We start from the raw sequence: 24278 nt of genomic DNA, 5'->3' as shown, positions 1-24278 counted from the left end.
GAGAGAGAGAGAGTCATTATTTCAATAAGACATTTAAACACCCCAAAACACACCCAAAACACTCAAACACATCAAACACAAACACAAACACTCAACACACACAACACCAAACACACTCAAACACACTCAAACACACTCAAACACTCCCACACACACACACACTCAAAACACACACACACAAACACACAACACACACACCCAAACACTCAAAACAAACACCAAAAACACAAAACACACCCACACACACAAACACTCAAACACACTCAAAACACAAACACAAACACCCAAAACACTCAAACACACACATTCAAACACTCAAACACAAACACCCAACACACACACACCCAAAAACACAACACACATACACACTCAAACACACCAAACACACACAAACTCAACACACTCAAAACACCCAAAACACTCAAACACCCCAAACACTCAAACACACACAAAACACTCAAAACACAAAACACACAAAACCCCAAACACACTCAAAACACTCAAAAACACCAAACACACACAAACACACAAAACACACTCAAAACACAAAACACTCAAACACAAAACACACAAAACACACAAACACTCAAACACACTCAAAAACAAAACACTAAAAACACAAACACTCAAAACACCACAAACACTGAAAACACCCCAAACACACACAAACACTCAAAACACATTCAAAACACACAAAACACATCAAAACACACCAAAACACCCCCAAAAACACTCAAACACCCCCAAACACCCCCAAACACTCACCGTTCTGTAGGTCCTTGGGGTTCTAAGCACGTAAAATCTCGCAAGAGCGCAGAAATCTCGCACATCTTGGACCCTCAAATTGGCGGGAACTGTTGCCAACTGCTGAATTATTACCGCTCTGTTCTCCTTCTCCATGGCCAAGATCTGCTCTCTGGAAGGTCAATTTGAGGTGTTTTGAGGTGTTTGGGGGTGTTTTGAGGTGTTTTGAGGTGTTTTGAGGTGTTTTGAGGTGTTTGGAGGTGTTTTTGAGGTGTTTTGAGGTGTTTTTGGGGTGTTTTGGTGTGTGGTTTGAGGTGGTTTGACGTGTTTTGGTGTGTTTTGTGGTGTGTTTGGGTGTTTTGTGTGTTTTGGGGTGTGTTTGACGTGTTTTGGTGTGTTTTGAGGTGGTTTGACGTGTTTTTGGGGTGTTTTTGGGGTGTTTTGAGGTGTTTTTGGTGTGTTTTGGTGTGTTTTGGGGTGTCCCTCAAATTGGCGGGAACTGTTGCCAACTGCTGAATTATTACCGCTCTGTTCTCCTTCTCCATGGCCAAGATCTGCTCTCTGGAAGGTCAATTTGGGGTGTTTTGAGGTGTTTTGAGGTGTTTAGGGGTTTGAGGTGTTTAGGGGTTTTGTGTGTTTTGGTGTGTGTGTGTTTGTGTGTTTTGAGGTGTTTTGTGTGTTTTGAGGTGTTTTGGGGTGTTTTGGTGTGTTTTTGTGTGTTTTGAGGTGGTTTGACGTGTTTTGGTGTGTTTTGAGGTGTTTTGGGGTGTTTTGTGTGTTTTGACGTGTTTTGAGGTGTTTTGTGTGTTTTGAGGTGTTTGAGGGTGTTTTGTGTGTTTTGAGGTGTTTTGAGGTGGTGTGTTTTGGTGTGTTTTGGGGTGTTTTCAAATTGGGGGAACTGTTGCCAACTGCTGAATTATTACCGCTCTGTTCTCCTTCTCCATGGCCAAGATCTTTCTGGAAGGTCAATTTGGGGTGTTTTGAGGTGTTTTGAGGTGGTTTGAGGTGTTTAGAGGGGTTTTGGTGTGTTTTGAGGTGTTTTTGTGTGTTTTTGGGGTGTTTTGAGGTGTTTTGAGGTGTTTTGGTGTGTTTTGTGTGTTTTGGTGGTTTGACGTGTTTTGGTGTGTTTTGTGTGTTTTGGTGTGTTTTGAGTGGTTTGACGTGTTTTGGTGTGTTTTGAGGTGTGTTTGAGGTGTTTTGGTGTGTTTTGAGGTGTTTTGAGGTGTTTTGAGTGTTTTGGTGTGTTTTGAGGTGGTTTGACGTGTTTTGGTGTGTTTTGAGGTGTTTTGGGTGTTTTGAGGTGTTTGGGGTGGGTGGTTTGACGTGTTTTGTGTGTTTTGAGGTGGTTTGAGTGTTTTTGGGTGTTTTGGTGTGTTTTGAGGTGTTTGAGGTGTTTTGGTGTGTTTTGGTGTGTTTTGGGGTGTCCCTCAAATTGGCGGGAACTGTTGCCAACTGCTGAATTATTACCGCTCTGTTCTCCTTCTCCATGGCCAAGATCTGCTTGGAAGGTCAATTTGGGGTGTTTGAGGTGTTTGAGGTGTTTGGGGGGTTTTGTGTGTTTTAGGGTGTTTTGAGGTGTTTTGTGTGTGTTTTGGTGTTTTGGGGTGTTTTGGTGTGTTTTGTGTGTTTTGGTGGTTTTGTGTTTTGGTGTTTGGGTGTGTTTTGTGTGTTTTGGTGTGTTTGGGTGTTTTGGTGTGTTTTAGGTGTTTTGGTGTGTTTTGGGGTGTTTTGGGGTGTTTTGGTGTGTTTTGAGGTGTTTTGGGGTGTTTTGAGGTGTTTTGAGGTGTTTTTGTGTGTTTTGAGGTGTTTTGGTGTGTTTTGTGTGTTTTTAGGGTGTTTTGAGGTGTTTTGAGGTGGTTTGACGTGTTTTGAGGTGTTTTGAGGTGTTTAGAGGTGTTTTGGTGTGTTTTGGTGTGTTTTTGGTGTGTTTTGGGGTGTCCCTCAAATTGGCGGGAATTGTTGCCAACTGCTGAATTATTACCGCTCTGTTCTCCTTCTGCATGGCCAAGATCTGCTCTCTGGAAGGTCAATTTGAGGTGTTTTGAGGTGTTTTGAGGTGTTTGGGGTGTTTTGGTGTGTTTAGGTGTGTTTTGAGGTGGTTTTGGGGTGTTTTGGGGTGTTTTGAGGTGTTTTGAGGTGTTTTGGGGTGTTTTGGTGTGTTTTGAGGTGGTTTGACGTGTTTTGGTGTGTTTGAGGTGTTTTGGGTGTTTTGAGGTGTTTTGGGGTGGTTTGACGTGTTTTGGTGTGTTTGAGGTGGTTTGAGGTGTTTTGGTGTGTTTTGGTGTGTTTGACGTGTGTGTGTTTTGGGTGTGTTTGGTGTGTTTTGGGGTGTTTGACGTGTTTTGTGTGTTTTGGTGTGTTTTGGTGTGTTTTGGGGTGTTTTGACGTGTTTTTGTGTGTTTTTGGGGTGTTTTGGTGTGTTTTGGGGTGTCCCTCAAATTGGCGGGAACTGTTGCCAACTGCTGAATTATTACCGCTCTGTTCTCCTTCTCCATGGCCAAGATCTGCTCTCTGGAAGGTCAATTTGGGGTGTTTTGAGGTGTTTTGAGGTGTTTAGGGGGGTTTTTGTGTGTTTTAGGGTGTTTTTGTGTGTTTTGAGGTGTTTTGAGGTGTTTTGTGTGTTTTGGGGTGTTTTGGGTGTTTTGAGGTGGTTTGGGTGTTTTGGGGTGTTTTGGTGTGTTTTGGTATGTTTGAATATGTTTTGGTGTGTTTGACGTGTTTTGGTGTGTTTTGGGTTGTTTTAGGGTGTTTTGTGTTTTGGTGTGTTTTGTGAGTTTTGTGTGTTTCAGGATGTTTTGGTGTGTTTGAGTGTGTTTTGGGTGTGTTTTAGTGTGTTTGGTGTGCTTTGTGATGTTTTGAGGTGTTTTGGTATGTTTTGGGTGTGTTTTGAGGTGTTTTTGAGGTGTTTTGGGGTGTTTTGGTGTGTTTTGAGGGTGATTTCGTGTGTCTAGGTGTGCTTGGGTGTGTTTGGGTGTGTTTTGGGTGTGTTTGGGTGTTTTTCTTGTCCATGGCTAAGATCTGCCGTATATTTTAAAACTAATTATTTTTTTCTTATTTTACAATTAATTCGCATTTTTCACAAGTCCTCCTTAAAATAATCCGTTTTCTATGACACTCTTCCACCACCACCACCACCACCACCTGGAGCACTTCAACCAAAACACCCCAAAGCACTGCAATAACCTTTAAAAAACACCAAAATACTCACAATAAATACACAATATTCACCCCAATGGACCGCAATACACCCCTCTCTGCCCTCACCCCCTGTCTTACCTGGCGTTGACTAGGATGACGAGGGCCAAAAATAGGATGAAAAATGGATCCTTTTCAGTGAGGTAAACATCCCACACTGCAGATACGGCCTCCAAATCACAGCTGGAGGCGAACAGGCTTTTAATCTGAAAATATGACGTTACTGTTAGGCCTATATCTCCGTTACCATTAGGCCTATTTTAATTCTGTTTGTGTCTATGAGTTTGTTATTTTTTTCTGCGTTTTTTGTCTTCTATTCATTTTTCCTCTATTTCCATTATTATTGGTGTTTTTGCATATTCCTTTCTTTCGTTTCTCTCTATCTCCGTTACCATTAGACCGATTTTAATTCTGTTTGTGTCTATGAGTTTGTTATTTTTTTCTGCATTTTTTGTCTTCTATTCAATTTTCCTCTATTTCCATTATTATTGGTGTTTTTGCATATTCCTTTCTTTCGTTTTTCCCTATCTCCGTTACCATTAGGCCTATTTTAATTCTGTTTGTGTCTATGAGTTTGTTATTTTTTTCTGCGTTTTTTGTCTTCTATTCAATTTTCCTCTATTTCCATTATTATTGGTGTTTTTGCATATTCCTTTCTTTCGTTCTTCTCTATCTCCGTTACCATTAGGCCGATTTTAATTCTGTTTGTGTCTATGAGTTTGTTATTTTTTTCTGCGTTTTTTGTCTTCTATTCAATTTTCTCTATTTCCATTATTATTGGTGTTTTTTGCATATTCATCAATTATCGAGCATCTGGCACCTCTCTATCTATCAAAACTATTTATTTCAAGAGTTATCGAGCATCTGGCACCTCTCTATATATTATTAACACTATTGATTTATTTCAGCAATTATCGAGCATCTGGCACCTCTATTAACACTATTTATTTATTCATCTATTTATTTCATCAATTATCGAGCATCTGGCACCTCTCTCTATCTATCAAAACTATTTATTTCATCAATTATCGAGCATCTGGCACCTCTATTAACACTGTCTATTTATTTGAGCATCTGGCAACTCACCCACTTGGTAGCATATAAATCCGGGTTGATCTTTCTGGAGTCCAAGAAGGTGGAGAGCTCTGGGTCGTGGTAGAGCAGCAGCAGCCTCAGTAAATGGTAGATGGGCGCCCCTGCCTGTGTCTCCCTGAAATTCACCACAATGAACTGCAATGACACCACAATACACCACAATTCACAACAATGAACTGCAATGACACCACAATACACCACAATACACCACAATTCACAACAATGAACTGCAATGACACCACAATACACCACAATTCACCACAATACACCACAATACACAACAATACACCACAATACACCACAATACACAACAATACACCACAATACACCACAATACACCAATACAACATACACAAAACACTAAACACCACATATATATCTCAAAACACACCAAAAACACCTCAAAACACACAAAACACAAAACACACAAAACACACCAAAACACCACAAACACTCAAAACACCTCAAACACCCCAAAACACTTCAAAACACCTCAAACACCCAAAACACCTCAAAACACCCAAAACACCCCAAAACACCTCAAACACGTCAAACACCTGAAAACATCCCTAAAACACCTGAAACACACTCAAACACCCAAAACACCCCAAAACACCTCAAACACACAAAACACCTCAAACATCCCAAAAACACACAAACACCCCAAAACACCCCAAAACACAAAACACTTCAAACACAAACACCCCAAAACACACCAAAACACCTCAAAACACCTCAAAACACAAAACACTTCAAAACCCACAAAAACACTCAAGACACCCAAAACACCTGAAAACACCCAAAACACCTCAAAACACACAAAAACACCTCAAAACACACAAAACACCCAAACACCCCAAAACACACCAAACACCTCAAAACATCTCAAACACCCTACAAACACCTCAAACACACAAAACACCTCAAACACCCAAAACACCTCAAACACCCAAAAACACAAAACACCCCAAAACACCTCAAACACACACAAAACACCCCAAACACACACAAACATTCTTGATCTTTTCCTAACCTCTCAGACAAACACCCCAAACACACTCAAAACACCCCAAAACACATCAAAACACCCCAAACACCCCAAAACACCCCAAACACCTCAACACACAAAACACACAAAACACAAAAACAAAATCACACAAACATTCTTGATCTTTTCCTAACCTCTCCAGACAACACCAAAACACACTCAAAACACCCTAAAAACACCCCAAACACCCAAAACACCCAAAACACTCAAAACACCCAAAACACCCAAAACACTCAAAACACTCAAAACACCCCAAAACACTCAAACACCCTAAAACACCCCAAAACACACAAACATTCTTGATCTTTTCCTAACCTCTCCCAACAAACACCCCAAAACACACTCAAAACACACAAAACACCTCAAACACCCCAAACACCCCAAAACACCCTCAAACACCCAAACACCCAAAAACACAAAACACACAAAACACCCCAAAACACAAACATTCTTGATCTTTTCCTAACCTCTCCTGACAAACACCCAAAACACACTCAAAACACCCCAAAAACACATCAAAACACCTCAAACTACCCCAAACTACCCAAAATCACACAAAAACACCTCAAAACACCCCAAAACACACAAAAACACCTCAAAACACCCCAAAACACCCCAAAACACACAAACATTCTTGATCTTTTCCTAACCTTCAAAACACCCACCTAGGTACGTATCTCTCCAGTATCTCTTGGAAGCAGAAGGCCGCGGAGTCAGCAGGCATCTTGGCGGCCAGTAACGGGAGGAGCAGGTCAGTCCAGCACGCAGTCTTGTCAAATTTCACGTTTCTTGACTTGCAATAGTGCGTGAAGATGGACTCAAGATTGCACAAGATAGTAACTTTGTCTTCATCCTCATTGCCAAGTTTGTCTGGAAGGGTTAAGAAAAGAGCAAGAATGTTAAGGTGTGTTTATAAGAAAAGGGCAAGAATGTTAAGGTGTGTTTATAAGAAAAGGGCAAGAATGTTAAGGTGTGTTTTGGGGTGTTTTTGGTGTGTTTTGGTGTGTTTTGGGTGTTTTTGGGGTGTTTTTGGGTGTTTTGTGGTGTTTTGGGTGTTTTAGGTGTGTTTTGGTGTGGTTTTGGTGTGTTTTTGGGGTGTTTGGCAGGGTTAGGAAAAAGGCAAGAATGTTAAGGTGTGTTTTGGTGTGTTTTGGTGTGTTTTGGTGTGTTTTGGGTGTTTTGGTGTGTTTTGAGTGTGTTTTGGGGGTGTTTTGGTGTATTTTGGGGTGTTTTGAGTGTGTTTTGGGGTGTTTGGCAGGGTTAGGAAAAAGGCAAGAATGTTAAGGTGTGTTTTGATGTGTTTTTGGTGTGTTTTGGGTGTTTTGGTGTGTTTTGGGGTGTTTTGGTGTGTTTTGGTGTGTTTTGACGTTTCTTGACTTGCAATAGTGCGTGAAGATGGACTCAAGATTGCACAAGATAGTAACTTTGTCTTCATCCTCATTGCCAAGTTTGTCTGGAGGGGTTAAGAAAAAGGCAAGAATGTTAAGGTGTGTTTAAGGTGTGTTTTTGGTGTGGTTTTGCGGTGTTTTGGGTGTTTTTTGGGTGTTTTTGGGTGTTTTGGTGTGTTTGGGGTGTTTTTATGTGTTTTGGGATGTTTTTGGGGTGTGTTTTGGGGTGTTTTGAGTGTGTTTTGGGGTGTTTGGCAGGGTTAGGAAAAAGGCAAGTATGTTAAGGTGTGTTTTGGTGTGTTTTGGTGTGTTTTGGTGTGTTTTGGTGTGTTTTGGTGTGTTTTGACGTTTCTTGACTTGCAATAGTGCGTGAAGATGGACTCAAGATTGCACAAGATAGTAACTTTGTCTTCATCCTCATTGCCAAGTTTGTCTGGAGGGGTTAAGAAAAAGGCAAGAATGTTAAGGTGTGTTTTTGGTGTGTTTTTGGTGTGTTTTGGGTGTTTTTGAGTGTTTTTGTGGTGTTTTGGGGTGTTTTGGTGTGTTTTGGTGTGTTTTGTGGTGTTTTGAGTGTGTTTTGTGGTGTTTGGCGGGGTTACGAATAGAGCAAGAATGTTAAGGTGTGTTAAGGTGTGTTTTTGGTGTGTTTTGGTGTGTTTTGGTGTTTTGGTGTGTTTTGGTGTTTTGGGGTGTTTTGGGTGTTTTGTGTGTGTTTTGTGTTTTGGTGTGTTTTGGTGTGGTTTTGGTGTATTTTGGGGTGTTTGTGGTGTTTTGGGGTGTTTTTGTGTGTTTGGCAGGGTTAGGAAAAAAGCAAGAATGTTGAGGTGTGTTTTTGGTGTGTTTTGGTGTGTTTTGGGGTGTTTTGATGTGTTTTGGGGTGTTTTAGAGTGTTTTGGGTGTTTAGAGTTACATTGCAATTACATGGTTCAGTTACATTGCAATTACATAGAGAGAGAGAGAGAGAGAGAGAGAGAGAGAGAGAGAGAGAGAGAGAGAGAGAGATTCCTCCTTTTTTTTTTTTTTTTGCATTTAAAACACTTTACTTTCCTCCTTCTCCTCCTCTTCCTCCTCCTCCTCTTCTCCTCGTCCTTCTCCTCCTCCTCCTCCTCCTCCTCTTCTCCTCGTCCTCTTCCTCCTCCTCCTCCTCTTCTTCTTCTTCTTCTTCTTCTTCTTCTTCTTCTCCTTCTTCTCTTCCTCCTCCTCCTCCTCCTCCTCTTCCTCTTCCTCCTCCTTCTCTTCCTCCTCCTCCTCCTCCTCTTCTTCTTCTTCTTCTCCTCCTCCTCCTCCTCTTCCTCCTCCTCCTCCTACGCACCCCCTATACTGTACGTAGAGACGCCACTGTACGTAGAGCCCCGAACACCTGGCTGGAAGGGACGCAGACGCAGAGACAAGGCTGATCGGGGATTTGGTACGTAGTCAGCTGCGTTCTGTGGCAAGGCTCGTAAATCAGGTAAGGATTTCTACGTGACTGGTGGACGCTTAGACGACGTAACACCAGCTTGTGACGAGGCAGCTTGTTATCTACGGGAGGGCAAGTTTCGGAGAGTTTACGAAATACAGAACACTCGGCAAGCTTATAAATTTCTCGTTCCTGATCAAAAAAGAGTTCGTATTTGAGTCTTGCTGTGACGTAATGCTGTAAAAACGCTGTGAAATCCTGAGAGATGAATTTTGAGATTTAAAAGGACTAACAGCTTTGAAAATTTATTCTATGAGCGTTTATAAGTTCACTCTTACGCTACGAAAAAGAAAAACAAGAAGAAAAATAACAACAACAACAACAACACACACACACACACACACACACACGTTTTAAAAAAAATTGTTTCATACGTAATTATTGAAAAATTAGGAAAATATTAGAATTATTATTATTATTACGTTATTCTAAACTTCCATTTATACGTAAATCAATTTTAGTGAAGACTGTGGCCATTAATCTTCTGCCCTCCATACACCCTTGCTAATGTCAATAAAATGGTCTAATGGTGCACAAATCTTAGTTAAAATAGTGAAGACTGTGGCCATTAATCTTCTGCCCTCCATAGACCCTTGCTAATGTCAATAAAATGGTCTAATGGTACACAAATCTCAGTTAAAATAGTGAAGACTGTGGCCATTAATCTTGTGCCCTCCATACACCCTTGCTAATGTCAATAAAATGGTCTAATGGTGCACAAATCTCAGTTAAAATAGTGAAGACTGTGGCCATTAATCTTCTGCCCTCCATAGACCCTTGCTAATGTCAATAAAATGGTCTAATGGTGCACAAATCTCAGTTAAAATAGTGAAGACTGTGACCATTAATCTTCTGCCCTCCATAGACCCTTCCTAATGTCAATAAAATGGTCTAATGGTGCACAAAACTCCATTAAAATAGTGAAGACTGTGGCCATTAATCTTCTGCCCTCCATAGACCCTTGCTAATGTCAATAAAATGGTCTAATGGTGCACAAATCTCAGTTAAAATAGTGAAGACTGTGGCCATTAATCTTCTGCCCTCCATACACCCTTGCTAATGTCAATAAAATGGTCTAATGGTGCACAAATCTCAGTTAAAATAGTGAAGACTGTGGCCATTAATCTTCTGCCCTCCATACACCCTTGCTAATGTCAATAAAATGGTCTAATGGTGCACAAATCTCAGTTAAAATAGTGAAGACTGTGGCCATTAATCTTCTGCCCTCCATAGACCCTTCCTAATGTCAATAAAATGGTCTAATGGTGCACAAAACTCAATCAAAATAGTGAAGACTGTGGCCATTAATCTTCTGCCCTCTATAGACCCTTGCTAATGTCAATAAAATGGTCTAATGGTGCACAAATCTCAATTAAAATAGTGAAGACTGTGGCCATTAATCTTCTGCCCTCCATACACCCTTGCTAATGTCAATAAAATGGTCTAATGGTGCACAAATCTCAGTTAAAATAGTGAAGACTGTGGCCATTAATCTTCTGCCCTCCATACACCCTTGCTAATGTCAATAAAATGGTCTAATGGTGCACAAATCTCAAGGTAAAAACGTGTCCCAGTAGTGTTTTGGTGTGTTTAGGAGTGTTTTGAGTGTGTTTTGGTGTGTTATGGTGTGTTTTGAGTGTGTTTTGAGTGTGTTTTTGTGTGTTTTGTGGTGTTTTTGTGTGTTTTGGTGTTTTAAGTGTGTTTTGAGTGTGTTTTGCATGTTTTGAGTGTGTTTTGGTGTGTTTTGGAGTGTTTTAGTGTGTTTTGGTGTGTTTTGTGTTTTGTGGTGTGTTTTGGTGTGTTTTGGAGTGTTTGGTGTGTTTTGGTGTTTTGAGTGTGTTTTGAGTGTGTTTTGAGTGTGTTTTGGGTGTTTTGAGTGTATTTGGTGTGTTTTGGTGTGTTTGGTGTGTTTTGAGTGTGTTTTGAGTGTGTTTTGGTGTGTTTTGAGTGTTTTTAGAGTGTTTTGAGTGTGTTTTGAGTGTGTTTTGGTGTGTTTTGGAGTGTTTTAGTGTGTTTTGGTGTGTTTTTGTGTGTTTTGAGTGTGTTTTGCATGTTTTGAGTGTGTTTTGGAGTGTTTTGATGTGTTTTGAGTGTACTACTACTACTACTACTACTACTACTACTACTACTACTACTACTACTACTACTACTACTTACCCACAAGGCTCTTACACTCTTCTCTTATGACACTTTGTTCTTGCAAGTCAAATATTCCATCGAAGTGTGAAAAGGTACAGATCTTGCTAGCGCCACCCAAGCAAAGATGCCAAATCTGGAAGGGAAAAATTGATGTTACGTTTTTGCGATTTCTGACCAGCCCTGTGGAGTTAGGGAGATGAGATTTTGAGGAGAGATAGAGGAAAGGTTTGGGTATCTCTCCATGTCTTTGGTTTATCTATCGTCTCTCTAGTTCAAGAGATATTGAGTAAAATGTAATTGTCTCTCCATCATACATTTATTTTTTTTTAAGGTAGAAGTTGTTACATTTTTACAGTTTCTGACACACCCTGCACAGTTGGAGAGACAAAAATTTATGGAGAGATAGAGGAAAGGTTTAGCTATCTCTCCATACCTCCACTTTATCTCTCCTCTCTCCAGTTCAAGAGATACAGAGAGAAATGTTACTATCTCTCCATCAAAATCTCAACATTTTTTAACCGAGAACTTTTAACATTTTTACAATTTCTGACACACCCTGCACAGCTAGAGAGACAAAAATTTATGGAGAGATAGAGAAAGGACTCACCTATCTCTCCATAGCTCCACTTTATCTCTCCTTCCTCCAGTTCAAGAGATACAGAGACAAATGTTACTATCTCTCCATCAAAATCTCAACTTTTTTAACCGAGAACTTTTAAAATTTTTACAATTTCTGACACACCCTGCACAGTTGGAGAGACAAAAATTTATGGAGAGATAGAAAAAAGACTCACCTATCTCTCCATACCTCCACTTTATCTCTCCTCCCTCTAGTTGCAGAGATACGGAGAGAAATGTTACTATCTCTCCATCAAAATCTCAACATTTTTTAACCGAGAACTTTTAACATTTTTACAATTTCTGACACACCCTGTACAGTTGGAGAGACAAAAATTTATGGAGAGATAGAAGAAAGACTCAACTATCTCTCCATGCCTCCACTTTATCTCTCCTCCCTCCAGTTCAAGAGATACAGAGAGAAATGTTACTATCTCTCCATCAAAATCTCAACATTTTTTAACCGAGAACTTTTAACATTTTTACAATTTCTGACACACCCTGTACAGTTGGAGAGACAAACATTTATGGAGAGATAGAAAAAAGACTCATCTATCTCTCCATAGTTCCACTTTATATCTCCTCCTTCCAGTTCAAGAGATACAGAGAGAAATGTTACTATCTCCATCAAAATCTCAACATTTTTTAACCGAGAACTTTTAACATTTTTACAATTTCTGACACACCCTCCACAGTTGGAGAGACAAAAAATTATGGAGAGATAGAAAAAAGACTCATCTATCTCTCCATAGCTCCACTTTATCTCTCCTCCCTCCAGTTCAAGAGATACAGAGAGAAATGTTACTATCTCTCCATCAAAATCTCAAAAATTTTTAACCGAAAACTTTTAACATTTTTACAATTTCTGACACACCCTGTACAGCTAGAAAGACAAAAATTTATGGAGAGATAGAAGAAAGACTCAACTATCTCTCCATAGCTCCACTTTAACTCTCCTCCCTCCAGTTCAAGAGATAAAGAGAGAAATGTTAGTATCACTCCATCAAAATCTCAACTTTTTAACCGAGAACTTTTAACATTTCTACAAATTCTGACACACCCTGTACAGCTAGAGAGACAAAAACTTATGCAGAGATAGAGGAAAGACTCAACTATCTCTCCATACTTCCACTTTATCTCTCCTCCCTCCAGTTCAAGAGATACAGAGAGAAATGTTAGTATCTCTCCATCAAAATCTCAACTTTTTTAACTGAGAACTTTTAACATTTTTACAATTTCTGACACACCCTGCACAGTTGGAGAGACAAAAATTTATGGAGAGATAGAAGAAAGACTCAACTATCTCTCCATACCTCCACTTTATCTCTCCTCCCTCCAGTTCAAGAGATACAGAGAGAAATATTACTATCTCTCCATCAAAATCTCAAAAATTTTTAACCGAGAACTTTTAACATTTTTACAATTTCTGACACACCCTGTACAGCTAGAGAGACAAAAATTTATGGAGAGATAGAAGAAAGACTCAACTATCTCTCCATAGCTCCACTTTATCTCTCCTCCCTCCAATTCAAGAGATACAGAGAGAAATGTTACTATCTCTCCATCAAAATCTCAACATTTTTTAACCGAGAACTTTTAACATTTTTACAATTTTTGACACACCCTGCACAGCTAGAGAGACAAAAATTTATGGAGAGATAGAAGAAAGACTCAACTATCTCTCCATACCTCCACTTTATCTCTCCTCTCTCCAGTTCAAGAGATACAGAGAGAAATGTTACTATCTCTCCATCAAAATCTCAACTTTTTAACCGAGAACTTTTAACATTTCTACAATTTCTGACACACCCTGTACAGCTGGAGAGACAAACATTTATGGAGAGATAGAGAAAAGACTCACCTATCTCTCCATAGCTCTAGTTTATCTCTCCTTCCTCCAGTTCAAGAGATACATAGAGAAATGTTACTATCTCTCCATCAAAATCTCAAAAATTTTTAACCGAGAACTTTTAACATTTTTACAATTTCTGACACACCCTGCACAGCTAGAGAGACAAAAATTTATGGAGAGATAGAAGAAAGACTCAACTATCTCTCCATACCTCCACTTTATCTCTCTTCTCTCCAGTTCAAGAGATACAGAGAGAAATGTTACTATCTCTCCATCAAAATCTCAACATTTTTTAACCGAGAACTTTTAACATTTTTACAATTTCTGACACACCCTGTACAGTTGGAGAGACAAAAATTTATGGAGAGATAGAAGAAAGACTCAACTATCTCTCCATACCTCCACTTTATCTCTCCTCCCTCCAGTTCAAGAGATACAGAGAGAAATGTTAGTATCTCCATCAAAATCTCAACTTTTTTAACCGAGAACTTTTAACATTTTTACAATTTCTGACACACCCTGCACAGTTGGAGAGACAAAAATTTATGGAGAGATAGAAGAAAGACTCACCTATCTCTCCATAGCTCTACTTTATCTCTCCTTCCTCCAGTTCAAGAGATACAGAGAGAAATGTTACTATCTCTCCATCAAAATCTCAAAAATTTTTAACCGAGAACTTTTAACATTTTTACAATTTCTGACACACCCTGCACAGTTGGAGAGACAAAAATTTATGGAGAGATAGAAGAAAGACTCAACTATCTCTCCATACCTCCACTTTATCTCTCCACCCTCTAGTTGCAGAGATACGGAGGCAAACATCTCACCTGTGCCCTGTATTCCTCCGGCAATATCCTGCCTCTGGTAATGTTGATAACCTCTTCATCGTCAAGACAATCTGGCAACACTGACTCTAGGGCAAGAATCCTGAGAGAGAGAGAGAGAGAGAGAGAGAGAGAGAGAGAGAGAGAGAGAGAGAGAGAGAGAGAGAGAGAGAGAGAGAGAGAGAGAGAGAGAGAGAGAGAGAGAGAGTTAATATTGCATCAAAATATTGCAAAATACACTCACACACTCAAAAACACACTCAAACACACTCAAAAAACACTCAAACACACTCAAAACACACTCAAACACACTCAAAACACCCCAAACACACTCAAAACACCCAAACACACTCAAACACATCTAAACACACCCAAACACACTCAAACACACTCAAACACACCCAAACACACTCAAAATACACTCAAAACACTCAAAACACCCAAACACACTAAACACATTCAAACACACTCAAAACACTCAAACACACTCAATACACTCAAACACACTCAAAACACTCAAAACACTCAAAACACTCAAAACACTCAAACACACTCAAACACACTCAAACACACTCAAACACACCCAAACACACTTAAAACACACAAACACACTCAAAAACACTCAAACACAACCAAAACACACTCAAAACACACCCAAAACACATCCAAACACTCAAACACACTCAAACACACCCAAACACACCAAACACAACAAAACACTCAAAACACCCAAACATACCCAAAAACACTCAAACACACACAAACACACTCAAAACACCCAAACACACTCAAAACACCCAAACACACTCAAACACATCTAAACACACTCAAACACTCAAAACACACCCAAACACTCACAATACACTCAAAATATACTCAAACACACTCAAAACAACCCAAACACACTCAAAACACCCAAACACACTCAAAACACACTCAAACACACTCAAAACACACTTAAACACACTCAAAACACACCCAAACACACTCAAACAAACCCAAACACACCCAAACACCCAAACACACTCAAACACTCAAAACACACTCAAACACACTCAAAACACACTCAAAACACACCCAAACACACCCAAACACACTCAAAAACACTCAAACACACTCAAAAGCTCTTCATCTCTCCAATGCAAGAGTTAACCAGTACTCTCAATCCTTCATCACTCTTAAAAACCCTTATTACTTCAAGTAGAGCCTTTCAAAAGAGTGTTTCTCCTGTTAATAATGCAGAAATGTTGTCACTCTGCCTCTAGAACCACAAAAACACTCTTAAAAACCCTTATTACTTCAACTAGAGCCTTTCAAAAGAGTGTTTCTCCTGTTAATAACGCAGAAATGTTGTCACTCTGCCTCTAGAACCACAAAAACACTCTTAAAAACCCTTATTACTTCAACTACAGCCTTTCAAAGAGTGTTTCTCCTGTTAATAATGCAGAAATGTTGTCACTCTGCCTCTAGAACCACAAAAACACTCTTAAAAACCCTTATTACTTCAACTAGAGCCTTTCAAAAGAGTGTTTCTCCTGTTAATAATGCAGAAATGTTGTCACTCTGCCTCTAGAACCACAAAAACTCTTAAAAACCCTTATTACTTCAACTAGAGCCTTTCAAAAGAGTGTTTCTCCTGTTAATAATGCAGAAATCTTGTCACTCTGCCTCTAGAACCACAAAACACTCTTAAAACCCTTATTACTTCAACTAGAGCCTTTCAAAAGAGTGTTTCTCCTGTTAATAATGCAGAAATCTTGTCACTCTGCCTCTAGAACCACAAAACACTCTTAAAACCCTTATTATTTCAACTAGAGCCTTTCAAAGAGTGTTTCTCCTGTTAATAATGCAGAAATGTTGTCACTCTGCCTCTAGAACCACAAAACACTCTTAAAACCCTTATTACTTCAACTAGAGCCTTTCAAAGAGTGTTTCTCCTGTTAATAATGCAGAAATATTGTCACTCTGCCTCTAGAACCACAAAACACTCTTAAAACCCTTATTACTTCAACTAGAGCCTTTCAAAGAGTGTTTCTCCTGTTAATAATGCAGAAATGTTGTCACTCTGCCTCTAGAACCACAAAAACACTCTTAAAAACCCTTATTACTTCAACTAGAGCCTTTCAAAAGAGTGTTTCTCCTGTTAATAATGCAGAAATGTTGTCACTCTGCCTCTAGAACCACAAAAACATCCTTAAAAAACACTTATTACTTCAACTAGAGCCTTTCAAAAGAGTGTTTCTCCTGTTAATAATGCAGAAATGTTGTCACTCTGCCTCTAGAACCACAAAAACACTCTTAAAAACCCTTATTACTTCAACTAGAGCCTTTCAAAAGAGTGTTTCTCCTGTTAATAATGCAGAAATGTTGTCACTCTGCCTCTAGAACCACAAAACACTCTTAAAACCCTTATTACTTCAACTAGAGCCTTTCAAAAGAGTGTTTCTCCTGTTAATAATGCAGAAATCTTGTCACTCTGCCTCTAGAACCACAAAACACTCTTAAAACCCTTATTACTTCAACTAGAGCCTTTCAAAAGAGTGTTTCTCCTGTTAATAATGCAGAAATGTTGTCACTCTGCCTCTAGAACCACAAAACACTCTTAAAACCCTTATTACTTCAACTAGAGCCTTTCAAAAGAGTGTTTCTCCTGTTAATAATGCAGAAATGTTGTCACTCTGCCTCTAGAACCACAAAACACTCTTAAAAACCCTTATTACTTCAACTAGAGCCTTTCAAAGAGTGTTTCTCCTGTTAATAATGCAGAAATGTTGTCACTCTGCCTCTAGAACCACAAAACACTCTTAAAACCCTTATTACTTCAACTAGAGCCTTTCAAAAGAGTGTTTCTCCTGTTAATAATGCAGAAATGTTGTCACTCTGCCTCTAGAACCACAAAACACTCTTAAAACCCTTATTACTTCAACTAGAGCCTTTCAAAGAGTGTTTCTCCTGTTAATAATGCAGAAATGTTGTCACTCTGCCTCTAGAACCACAAAACACTCTTAAAACCCTTATTACTTCAACTAGAGCCTTTCAAAGAGTGTTTCTCCTGTTAATAATGCAGAAATGTTGTCACTCTGCCTCTAGAACCACAAAACACTCTTAAAACCCTTATTACTTCAACTAGAGCCTTTCAAAAGAGTGTTTCTCCTGTTAATAATGCAGAAATGTTGTCACTCTGCCTCTAGAACCACAAAAACACTCTTAAAACCCTTATTACTTCAACTAGAGCCTTTCAAAGAGTGTTTCTCCTGTTAATAATGCAGAAATGTTGTCACTCTGCCTCTAGAACCACAAAACACTCTTAAAACCCTTATTACTTCAACTAGAGCCTTTCAAAGAGTGTTTCTCCTGTTAATAATGCAGAAATGTTGTCACTCTGCCTCTAGAACCACAAAACACTCTTAAAACCCTTATTACTTCAACTAGAGCCTTTCAAAAGAGTGTTTCTCCTGTTAATAATGCAGAAATGTTGTCACTCTGCCTCTAGAACCACAAAAACACTCTTAAAAACCCTTATTACTTCAACTAGAGCCTTTCAAAAGAGTGTTTCTCCTGTTAATAATGCAGAAATGTTGTCACTCTGCCTCTAGAACCACAAAACACTCTTAAAAACCCTTATTACTTCAACTAGAGCCTTTCAAAAGAGTGTTTCTCCTGTTAATAATGCAGAAATGTTGTCACTCTGCCTCTAGAACCACAAAACACTCTTAAAACCCTTATTACTTCAACTAGAGCCTTTCAAAAGAGTGTTTCTCCTGTTAATAATGCAGAAATGTTGTCACTCTGCCTCTAGAACCACAAAACACTCTTAAAACCCTTATTACTTCAACTAGAGCCTTTCAAAGAGTGTTTCTCCTGTTAATAATGCAGAAATGTTGTCACTCTGCCTCTAGAACCACAAAACACTCTTAAAACCCTTATTACTTCAACTAGAGCCTTTCAAAAGAGTGTTTCTCCTGTTAATAATGCAGAAATGTTGTCACTCTGCCTCTAGAACCACAAAAACACTCTTAGAACCCTTATTACTTCAACTAGAGCCTTTCAAAAGAGTGTTTCTCCTGTTAATAATGCAGAAATGTTGTCACTCTGCCTCTAGAACCACAAAACACTCTTAAAACCCTTATTACTTCAACTAGAGCCTTTCAAAAGAGTGTTTCTCCTGTTAATAATGCAGAAATGTTGTCACTCTGCCTCTAGAACCACAAAAACACTCTTAAAAACCCTTATTACTTCAACTAGAGCCTTTCAAAAGAGTGTTTCTCCTGTTAATAATGCAGAAATGTTGTCACTCTGCCTCTAGAACCACAAAACACTCTTAAAACCCTTATTACTTCAACTAGAGCCTTTCAAAAGAGTGTTTCTCCTGTTAATAATGCAGAAATGTTGTCACTCTGCCTCTAGAACCACAAAACACTCTTAAAACCCTTATTACTTCAACTAGAGCCTTTCAAAAGAGTGTTTCTCCTGTTAATAATGCAGAAATGTTGTCACTCTGCCTCTAGAACCACAAAACACTCTTAAAACCCTTATTACTTCAACTAGAGCCTTTCAAAAGAGTGTTTCTCCTGTTAATAATGCAGAAATGTTGTCACTCTGCCTGTAGAACCACAAAACACTCTTAAAAACCCTTATTACTTCAACTAGAGCCTTTCAAAAGAGTGTTTCTCCTGTTAATAATGCAGAAATGTTGTCACTCTGCCTCTAGAACCACAAAACACTCTTAAAACCCTTATTACTTCAACTAGAGCCTTTCAAAAGAGTGTTTCTCCTGTTAATAATGCAGAAATGTTGTCACTCTGCCTCTAGAACCACAAAAACACTCTTAAAAACCCTTATTACTTCAACTAGAGCCTTTCAAAAGAGTGTTTCTCCTGTTAATAATGCAGAAATGTTGTCACGCTGCCTCTAGAACCACAAAAACACTCTTAAAAACCCTAGGGCCTTTACCGAGTCACTGCCCAGGTGTCCACTGTGAAGGGACGCAACACCACAACACCACACGAGGCAGCCAGGCACTGTCACGGCCATGGGGCTAATCACAACACAATCTCTCCCTGTCATCCTCCTCGGAACCTCCCCAGCTTAACAGTCGATTGAGAATTTATGCAATGTCGTGAAACAGTTCAGATTGTGACAGGCGTGTTTTTGAGTGTTTTTTGAGTGTTTTTGAGTGTTTTAGGGTGTTTTTTGAGTGTTTTTGAGTGTGTTTTTGTGTGTTTTGAGTGTTTTGGTGTGTTTTTGTGTGTTTTGAGTGTTTTTGTGTGTTTTTGGGTGTTTTGGGTGTTTTGTGTGTTTTGTGTGTTTTGTATGTTTAGAGTGTGTTTTGAGTTTTTGGGTGTTTTAGTGTGTTTTAGTGTTTTGAGTGTTTTGTGTGTTTTCAGTGTTTTGGGTGTTTGAGTGTTTTGAGTGTTTTGTGTGTTTGGGTGTGTTTTGAGTGTTTTTGAGTGTTTTTTGGTGTTTTGGTGTGTTTTTGAGTGTTTTTGGGTGTTTTTTGAGTGTTTTTGAGTGTGTTTTGAGTGTTTTTGAGTGTGTTTGAGTGTGTCTGGGTGTGTTTGGGTGTGTTTTGAGTGTGTTTAGAGTGTGTTTGATCTTGGTGCATTGTGGGGTACGCTGGGAGCTGACACAGGGTGTGTTTAGATCATAATTCCCCAAACACACTCAAAACACACCCAAACGCACTCAAACACACAAAACACACTCAAAATACATCCAAACACACAAAACACACTCAGATATTTCAACCTCACTCAAAACAGACCACAAACACACTCAAAACACACTCAAATTTATACACACACACACTCAAATACACTCAAATATACCCACACTCACTTAAACACACTCAAAACACACTTAAAACACACCCACACATACCAACACACACAAATACACTCAAAAGACACTCAAAACACACACAAACACACCCAAACACACTCAGATATTTAAACCACACTCAAATATATCCACACACACTCAAACACTCAAAACACACTCAAAACACTCAAAACACACTCAAACACACCCAAATACACCCAAAACACACTCAAAACACACTCAAAATACACTCAAACACACAAAACACACTCAAAATACACTCAAACACACAAAACACACTCAGATATTTCAACCTCACTCAAAACAGACCACAAACACATCAAAACACACTCAAATTTATACACACACACACTCAAATATACCCACACTCACTTAAACACACTCAAAATGCACTCAAAACACACCCACATATACCAACACACTCAAACACACCCAAAACACACTCAAACACACTCAAAACACACTCAAAACACACCTAAAATACATTCAAACAAACTCAAACACACTCAAACACACCCAAAGCACACTCAAATACAGTCAACACACACCCAAACACACTCAACACACTCAAAACACACTCAAACACATCCAAACACAAAAACACTCAAACACACTCAAAAACACACAAACACACCAAACACACAAAACACACTCAAACACACAAAACACAACACACTCAAACACACAAACACACTCAAAACACACAAAACACTCAAACACACACAAAACACTCAAACACACTCAAACTCAAAACACACTCAAACACACTCAAAACACTCAAACACACTCAAACACACTCAAAACACACTCAAAACACACAAACACACTCAAAACACACACACAAACACACCAAACACACTCAAACACACTCAAAAACACTCAACACACTCAACACTCAAAACACCCAAAACACTCAAAACACACTCAAACACTCAAAACACACTCAAACACACAAACACACTCAAACACACACAAACACTCAAAACACACACAAACAAACACACCCAAAAAACACTCAAACACACTCAAAAACTCAACACACTCAAAACACACTCAAACACTCAAAACACACTCAAACACACACTCACACAACACACTCAAAACACTCAAAACACTCAAACACACCAAACACACTCAAACACACTCAAAAACACTCAAACACACTCAAAAACACACTCAACACTAACACACTCAAACACACTCAAACACACTCAAACACACCACACACACACTCAAACACACTCAAAACACACTCAAACACACCCAAACACACCCAAAACACACTCAAAACACTCAAAACACTCAAAACACACAAAACACACTCAAACACTCAAAACAAACACACTCACACACCCAAAAACACACACACACCAAAACACACCTAAACACACACAAAACACACCCAAACACACCCAACACACTCAAACACACCAAACACACCCAACACACTCAAAACACACACAAAACACACCCAAACACTCAAACACACAAAACACACCCAAAACACTCAAAACACACTCAAACACACCCCAAACACACTCAAAACACCCAAAACACACTCAAAACACACTCAAACACACCCAAAACAACACTCAAAACACTCAAAACACACTCAAAACACCCAAAACACACCCAAAACACACTCAAACACACCCAAACACACCCAAAACACACTCAAACACACCCAAAACACACTCAAAACACTCAAAACACACAAAACATACCCAAAACATACTCAAACACTCAAAACACACTCAAAACACTCAAACAGACCCACACACACCCAACACACTCAAATACACTCAAAACACACTCAAACACACTCAAATACACACTCAAACACACTCTAAACACACCCAAATACACCCACACACACCCAAAACACACTCAAAACACTCAAAACACACTCAAACACACCCAAAACACACCCAAAACATACTCAAAACACTCAAACACACCCAAAACACACTCAAAACACTCAAAACACACTCAAACACACCCAAACACATCCAAACACACCCACACACACCCAAAACACACTCAAAACACACAGAACAACACCTGTACTCATTCAGTGTTGCTTAGTCATGACCACTGGGAGACCCGCTTGTCTAAGAAACTTGTTGCATCCATTAGAGGTTTGGGACAAGTGTTATAGTGAGACAGCAGCTGAGTAAAGGCCAAAATGAGGCAAGAGGTAGCTCAGAAACAGATGTCACAGCCTTTCAAGTGTGTGCTCCAAGGTTCTACAAAGGGCAAAGGCATCCAATGTAGGACAAAGGACAAGGCCAGAAGTACTATTGAGCTTACTAAGAAAAGACTTATAGAGACATATTGACTCAGGGATAGGTCAGATAAGACTGGCACTCAACATTATACTGTGTGTGTGTGTGTGTGTGTGTGTGTGTGTGTGTGTGTGTGTGTGTGTGTGTGTGTGTGTACACTCAAACACACAGACAACACACTGTGTGTCCAAACACTCAAATATGCTCACACACACTCAAATATACTCCAAACACACTCAAAAAACACACACACAACACACTCAAAACACACCCAAACACACTCAAATATGCCCACACACACTCAAAACACGTCCAAACACACTCAAACACACTCACACACACTCAAACACACAAATATACTCAAAACACACCCAAACACACAAATACACTCAAAACACACCCAAACACACTCAAGTATCCCCTCATACACTCAAACACACACACAACACACTCAAAACACGTCCAAACACACTCAAATATCCTCATACACTCAAACACACACACAACACACTCAAAACACACACTCCACTCAAAACACACTCAAACACACTCAAACACACTCAAACAAAAGTCAAACACACCCAAACACACTCAAATACACACACAAACACTCCAAACACACTCAAAACACGTCCAAACACACTCAAAACACACACAAACACAAACACGTCCAAACACACACAAACACACCCAAACACACAAACACACTCAAAACACACTCAAAACAAACACACTCAAGTATCCCCTCATACACTCAAACACACACACAACACACTCAAAACACGTCCAAACACACTCAAATATGCCCACACACACTCAAAACACACCCACACACACTCAAACACACTCAAAACACACCCACACACACTCAAACACATCCAAACACACTCAAATATGCCCACACACACTCAAAACACGTCCAAACACACTCAAATATAGCCAAACACACACACACACACACACACACATCTTAATATATATAACGAGACCTAATTTTTTCTCCACCTTCCTTCATATTTAAGGCATTTTCTGCTCAATTCAGGGCTATTTTCCCCCTCCCAGGACATTGGAGGGGTGGGGGACTCTTTCCTCCACCCGTCCCACCCCCTGGAGGAAACACAGGTGGAGGGAAAGTGGAGGAAAAAGAGAAAATGATAAAACTTTTTCTTTCTCTCCATCCCTCTCCAATCAGCTGATAGCGGTAAAAGTTGTCATATTTTTACTTATATTTCACTTATTACACTTATTTCCCAGCAATCCAAGGTATAAGTAGACGCGGGAAGGGTGCTACTTACAATCCCCCGCCTTTATAAGTGCTTAAGTAATTGGTAAAGTGGAGAAAAAAGTGATTATTTCTCACCAAGTGTCATCAGAATCTTGATCTGCCTCCGTGGCCATCTTGCCTTCCTCATCTTCTTCCTGTGGCCGATAGTGTATGTTGACAATATCTCGATAGTTTTTTGGATAGTTTTGGTAAGATAGTTATGGAAATATTATAGTATTTATTTTTTATTAACTATTTTGGGTTCATAATTGCGGTTATTATAATATTTCTATAATGTCGAGATAGAAATTAATAGTCACGGCAGCTCAATGTTATAGTGTGTAACGTTTGTCAGTTTTGTCGAGATGGATTAATAGTCATGGTAGTGATGGCTTTATTTTGTCGAGATGGGGATTAATAGTCACGGCAGTTCAAATAAGTGTGTATTTAATTTTGTCGAGATGAAAAACAAAAAAAAATTAAATTAATATCATATTGAAATTAATAGTCATGGCAGTTCAAGTTA

The 24278-nt window shown here is 39.2% G+C and overlaps 1 protein-coding gene across 1 annotated transcript in view; it reads right to left on the bottom strand.

Annotated features, from left to right (window-relative positions):
• LOC123506986 (TBC1 domain family member 23-like) overlaps nt 1–23909 on the bottom strand; it is a 39608-nt gene extending 15699 nt beyond the window's left edge. Inside the window, exons 1-7 of the mRNA XM_045259462.1 lie at nt 23849–23909; nt 14366–14465; nt 11087–11201; nt 6748–6952; nt 5026–5149; nt 4021–4145; nt 766–916 (exon numbers count right to left, since the gene is read on the bottom strand). Of these exons, the coding sequence (XP_045115397.1) occupies nt 766–916; nt 4021–4145; nt 5026–5149; nt 6748–6952; nt 11087–11201; nt 14366–14465; nt 23849–23886 (858 nt within the window). The 5' untranslated portion in view covers nt 23887–23909. The remainder of the gene's footprint in view (nt 1–765; nt 917–4020; nt 4146–5025; nt 5150–6747; nt 6953–11086; nt 11202–14365; nt 14466–23848) is intronic.
• Nucleotides 23910–24278: the final 369 nt, after the last annotated feature.

This window comes from Portunus trituberculatus, chromosome 2, assembly GCF_017591435.1.
Source record: "Portunus trituberculatus isolate SZX2019 chromosome 2, ASM1759143v1, whole genome shotgun sequence".
Lineage (NCBI taxonomy): Eukaryota > Metazoa > Arthropoda > Malacostraca > Decapoda > Portunidae > Portunus > Portunus trituberculatus.
The sequence above is the reverse complement of the archived record's forward strand: the minus strand, read 5'-3'. Positions and strand labels throughout refer to the sequence as shown.